The sequence below is a fragment of the Plectropomus leopardus genome, unplaced genomic scaffold (genome assembly GCF_008729295.1).
Source record: "Plectropomus leopardus isolate mb unplaced genomic scaffold, YSFRI_Pleo_2.0 unplaced_scaffold5005, whole genome shotgun sequence".
NCBI lineage: Eukaryota > Metazoa > Chordata > Actinopteri > Perciformes > Serranidae > Plectropomus > Plectropomus leopardus.
This window is the reverse complement of record NW_024654936.1, coordinates 1-5,767: the sequence shown is the minus strand read 5'-3', so window position 1 is coordinate 5,767 and position 5,767 is coordinate 1. Positions and strand designations below refer to the sequence as shown.

Sequence of the window (5,767 nt, the reverse complement as noted above, 5' to 3'; positions counted from 1 at the left end):
AAAACCACATTAAATAGCATGTCCAGTGTTGTTATAGCATACACTGCTGCAAAAATGACAAAATACAATCAAAAACTCCATGAAATAGCATGTTGAGAAAATGACCAAAAAAAATGCCATCCGCGGGATGACAAAAAAAGTCAAAATGTGACATGTCCAAAAAAACAGCTGAAAACCACATTAAATAGCATGCAGAGTGTTGTTATAGCATACACTGCTGCAAAAATGACAAAAAACAATCAAAAACTCCATGAATTAGCATGTTGAGAAAATGACCGAAAAAAATCCCATACGCGGGTAAATGAAAACATGAGAAAAACGTGACAATACAGCACACTGTGAAGTCATAGGACAGAAAGTAGTATACATAATAAAATAATAAATCACATTAAATTGTCAAAGTATAATATGCCATTAAAATAAGTTATTGGAGAGTAAGAGCAACCTTGTTGCGTCACAGAGAGAAGGTCCCGGATCGGAGTCCCAGGTCCTTCCTGTGTGTTCTCCTCGCACCTGCGTGGCTTTCCTCCAGGTGCTCTGGTTTCTCCCACCACCATCAAAAACATGCTGGTTAGCTTCATACAGCGGGCGCCGCTCCTGACCGAGGCGCCGGCAGAGGATCTGGAAGTCGGCCCCCGAGTGCTGCAAGCGGCTGCTCACTGCTCTGTTAAGGAGGGGTTAAAAGCAGAGGACAATTTCACTGAACAATGTACATGTGACAATAAAGAGAGTAAACATAAAGAACTCATTTAAAAATCTCACAGGAAAGTAGGCAATTTAAAGGCAGAAAAAATGGTAAGCTGGAGCGCCATAAAAACGTGTATAATTTTCCACAGGAAAGATGGCTGTCACCACTAGAAATAGAGCAGAAAATCCACAGCTGATAAGAAGCTTCAGCAGTCTTACTCTTATCATATATTTACATGTGACTCGCTCCACTGAAAAGACATGCACGCGCTCATTCTGTGAAGGCCAGAGAAACATCAAGTTGTCGTTTAATTCAGACAACAAAGACAGAAACAGTATTTGTAAGCTCGCTGAACACACAAGCTGCTGCTCTGCTGCTGCTTTTGATGAAATGACTCTATTTTACACACAGATTTAGTGCTTTTTTCTGACAGAGGAGTTCATCAAACAGGATGTCTTACAGACAATTGAAAATCTAATAGTTTTTGGGTTTTTTTGCCAGTTTCTGGCTGTGATAAATGATGTAATTTTGGCGATTTTAAAAACAGCATGCCGCCCATGGGTTTAGAGGGCATGTTTTCTTTAAAAATAGATGGTAAAATGAATACAGTGCTTAAAGGATTGACATGCCTCCCCCTTTCTGCACCAACCCCTCCGCTCTCATAAATAACCAACTGTCCCTAACCCTTTTAAATTTTCCAGATGAATAATCAGTATTTTTTTCATTACTTTATAAAAGCAATAATCAAAAGTTTATTGACTTGAGTTGGGAAAATATAGTTACATGTACATATTTATGTTAACAGTAGTGTAATGTAAGTCAGTATATTCATTGGAGTACAAGCTTTATTAGATCCGGGGCTTTTTTACCAAATAATTAGGGACTGTTTGTAACTTATGAGAGAGAAGGGGATGGTGCAAAAATGGAGAGGCATGTGAAATCCTTTTATAAGCTCAGGGGTGGGAGTTAGGTATATGTTGAATTAAGTGAGGGGTATACAACTTTAAATGGTTTTATTTTATATTTGTTTTACCACATATGATGTCAAAATTATACAATTTATCGTAGCCAGAAACTGTAAAAACAGAAAATATTGTCTGATTTTCAAATTCCCAAAGGTCCTTGGACGCGTCACGTGCAACAAAAGTTTCCATCTGAAAAAGAAATAACCAAATCTGACATTAAAAAAGTGATATTTTCACCTTTAAATTTTCAAAATCAAATAACTAATTTATGGTAGATGTCGAAAACAAACAAACAATTAATGCATAAATAAAATAAAACAAAAACCAAAGTCAGACCCCAGTGACCTCAATCCTCTGATCAATACAGAACAGCCCCTTTATCCTTTTCTTTTTATTTAATTCATTTATTCATTTCAGGTGGGACTTGCTTTAGGTGGCTAAAATATGCTTTGTTGCTGGTTCCATCCACCGCATGGCTCAGTGTCACATCAGGCCCCAGGCCCTTTAAGTAAAATTTGCTCCCAGTGCTTGTTTTTGAAAACAGGACTTACACTTTTCATTGTGGCATTGCTACTTTTAATAAATGAACATATCTGAGTACTTTTTCCATCACTCTTGTCCTGTTATTACTGCCATCCAGAGAAACAGTAAAATAAGTTTTTTGTTGTTTTTTTTTATCCTTGTGAAGACTCAACAGCCACGCGCTGTTTAAGGCCAATTGCTTTAAGTTTGGCTGCAAAATCTGTAAAACTCGAGGCAGCAGGTCAGATGGAAACGTAGCTTTTCTGGCGCTATTGTTGGCCTTCAAATGTTAATCCTGGAGAGGCTTACATGAACTTCAAACCTTTGCATAATACCGAACAATGAAGAGCGACTCACAGTGACGGCAATTTTCACATCTTAATCTGCCGTCTATCGTTTATCGTAGGCGAATTTCAGATATCTGCACTTTGAGTCATTCATAAACAGGTAGCTCACCTTGCGCACTCTGCAGGGCCAGCATGCACGCCGGGTCTCAGGCTGAACTTCGGCGCCTGTGGAAGAGCAGCGTGACAATTAAACAATTAATTAAATTCATTATTTTTCCATAAACTCACTTAACATTGTGTTACATTTGATTAACGTACCTGTTAAACTCAATTTCAAACAAAAAAAGTCATAAATGACTCACTTTTCTCGAAGCTTTTCCTCAAACTCGTCCTTTCCGCCAGCAGCGTCTCCACTCCCAAATTCAGCTGTGCAGGGTGACGTCATCGCGGCTGCACGTGATTGATGGGAAACTGCCGAGCCCAAAATCAGCACCCGAATAAAAAATAAGTTATTGTACTTTTAATGTGTTTTAATATGCATCTAATGGGTGTGTATATAATAATGATGTTTTTTTAGCTTTTAACCAAAGGTGATTTTCTCAGGTGCTCATCATACACAGGTGGTGATCTGACAATAACTCCAACAAAACTTTAACAAAAGCGATATAAAACACGTTTCTTCTCATAATAATCTCTAGTTACCGCCACGCATGATTCGGATGAGTCTGACCGCTGGGTTTTTTATTTATTTGCCCATAACATACCAAACTGTACAACCCTTAGCTTGGCTATATCTAACTAGCTAGCAAAAACACATGTTTGTGTGACGCGTGTGTCCCTTAAGCCACTGACTAACCTCACTGAGAGCTCCAGATTTCCTTCAGTCTGTCTTCTTCTACATCTCTTCCTCCATTCATCTTTACGAAGGTGTTTGTTGAAGAGCCGAGGTCTCCATCATGCTGTTGTCAGCCATCGCGCATCTTCGGGTAAGTTCGCTGTGCGCAGCGAAGTCGCGCTTCGGGGAGGCGACCGGAGGGGGGCTCTGAGGTCTTTCCGCTGTGAGGTGTCATTGCTAAACTGGGATAAGATCAAAAAAGTAAAAAAAAAAAAAAAAATGTTGGAGAAATGAATCTGGAATCAGTTCATCTTTTTTCCTCTTAATCAATTCATTGTATAGCTGAAAACTTATTGATTGGTAGACAAATCGCTGCAGCTCTCCAAAACAACTCCCTATCACTGAGGCATTTCTGATTACAGTATTTTACAACAGTGGTTCAACAAATCTTACTTTCATAGTTCTCGCGTTCATATTGGTGTTAATTCAACTGTATAATTGTTTTTGAGGCTGCACTTTGTAGTGCCGTTGAATTGTTTTAGTTGTACTGTTTTTACGCCCGTTTTCTGGAAATAATAATACTCAAAGTGTTATGCAGACAATACTGACATTTTTGCTCTTAATTGAATATTATAAAAATTCTGCAAATTGGAAAATGAAAAAAATCTTTAACTAAACTGTCTGAACCTGTGTGAATGTTGTTAATAAACAGATAAAGAAAAATGTGCAATTATGTAACTTTATTCTTTAATTTTTTTGTATAGAACAGTGGAACATCTTCAAGTGCTGTGTGGTTAAGACCATAACCAAAGGCTTTGTTTTTATCCAAAAGAGAACAAACATAAATTGACAAAAAGGGGCAATCTGAGAGCAAACACTGTGTGCATCCACAGACAAACAGCAGACTTTGACTTTAACTTTCTTAAACATATGCTGCGTTCAATGAAAGCCCCTGTGTTTTCATGCATGTGCAACAAGTGCAGCAACAGTCACACTGAAATATTCAAATCAAAAAACAAATTATTCTTTCATCAGCTTCAAGTTTTACGTTTCGTGACCTGCTGCACAGAATTATAGAACTAGCTCCTGTTTAGATTTTTGATGTAAAGAAAACAACTGATTATTACAAACACTCAGGACCTGTTCTTGGCTTGCAAACACGAAGGCAGACACAAAAACAGCCGGTTTCTTCTTACAGATCGGTCTGACGCTGCCTGGAGTCGACTTGAGCGGCCTGTACCTGAGTATGAACTAGCCTGGACTGGCCTGTTGTAGGATGGTGCACTTGTGACAAATGGAGCCATCACGCCAGACCCATCACCGCTCCTCACAGGGGACGAAGTGGCCCCGGTCTGAGCTGAGAGTCGTGTCTGATCAGCTGACGTCATCACGCTTTGCTGACGCTCATCATCCTGTGGTCGGGTGGAGCAGCTTATGCTCCTCTGTGACTGGACAGCATCTGTTTGTCTCTGTTGGACTTTCAGCAGCCAGTGTGGGTGGCTGTGTTCACTGGTCTGACCATGTTGTGGGTGCAGAGGAGAGTCGCTGTCAGAAGTGGAGCTACAACAGGACAGAAAGTTGTATTTTGCAAGTTTGTTCTAACAGAGGATATCAGAAATAAAAGCCCCTTTTACACCGCCTGTTCAAGATGGGAATATTGTATTCTGTATGAAAGATACAATCAAACAATAAACATACCCGCTGAATGATGTCTGAAGGGGAGAGTGAGCTGACTCGTGTTTCTGTGGGCTCGCCATGGTCATGTATTCATCCTGTGGCAGCACAGGCGAGCTGTGGCTCACTTGTGGTGACATCATCATGTACCTCGACTGCTGCTTCCCAGCTGGCTCCCAGTCGTCCATCCCGCAGTAGTCCCCCGTCACCATGGCAGGTCTCCTGCCATCGTTTTGCCTCCCGCTGTTCATCTCCATGTAGCTGCCGGTCTCAGACTTGAAGCTCTGACTGGATCTGATGGGACTCAGATGTGCATCAGAGCTCAAAGTGGATTCAGGTTTTTGGGGGTCTTGGTAGCACGTAGTTGGACTTGTCTGGATTTCAGGGTGACTGGGGTGCAGTAACGGACGCGAACCAAGTGGTCTCACATTCACCGGCTCGTCTCTGTATTTGGGTCTGCAGCGTTTTGAGGCGAGATGGGCTTGAAGCTGAATGTGGCTGGAGATCGGTGAGCGGCCGAAGTCGGGAAGAGCTCGCTGTGCCCTGACTGTATCACGAACCACCTCATGGATGTGCTGAGCTGCTGCTGGGTTACCTGAACAGAGCAAAGAAAAAGGAGGGGTCACAGTCCTACAGAAAGGGAGAAATCAGTCAAATAAACACTTTCTTTTGTAACTCTCTTTTTATTGATTTTACTGGGGAGGGGGCATGTGAAAGAAGAAAAAATGTCAGATTTCAAGAATAAAATCATAACATTAGAAGAAAAAAATTGTAATATTTTGAGAGAGAGGTCGTA

General features: G+C 40.8%; 1 protein-coding gene and 1 long non-coding RNA gene across 2 annotated transcripts; both read right to left on the bottom strand.

The window, feature by feature from the left end:
- Positions 1–1,686: 1,686 nt before the first annotated feature.
- Positions 1,687–2,946, bottom strand: LOC121939527. The gene is made up of 3 exons (XR_006105476.1): positions 2,825–2,946; positions 2,632–2,687; positions 1,687–1,842 (listed from the first exon to the last, which is right to left on the bottom strand). It is a non-coding gene; the product is annotated as an uncharacterized LOC121939527 (long non-coding RNA).
- Positions 2,947–4,073: 1,127 nt separating this feature from the next.
- LOC121939529 lies at positions 4,074–5,566 on the bottom strand (the record flags this gene model as incomplete). The annotated part of the gene is made up of 2 exons (XM_042482542.1): positions 4,074–4,857; positions 4,996–5,566. Coding segments are annotated over 2 exons (998 nt in total), but the record flags the coding sequence as incomplete, so codon positions are not given.
- Between the last annotated feature and the right edge of the window lie 201 nt (positions 5,567–5,767).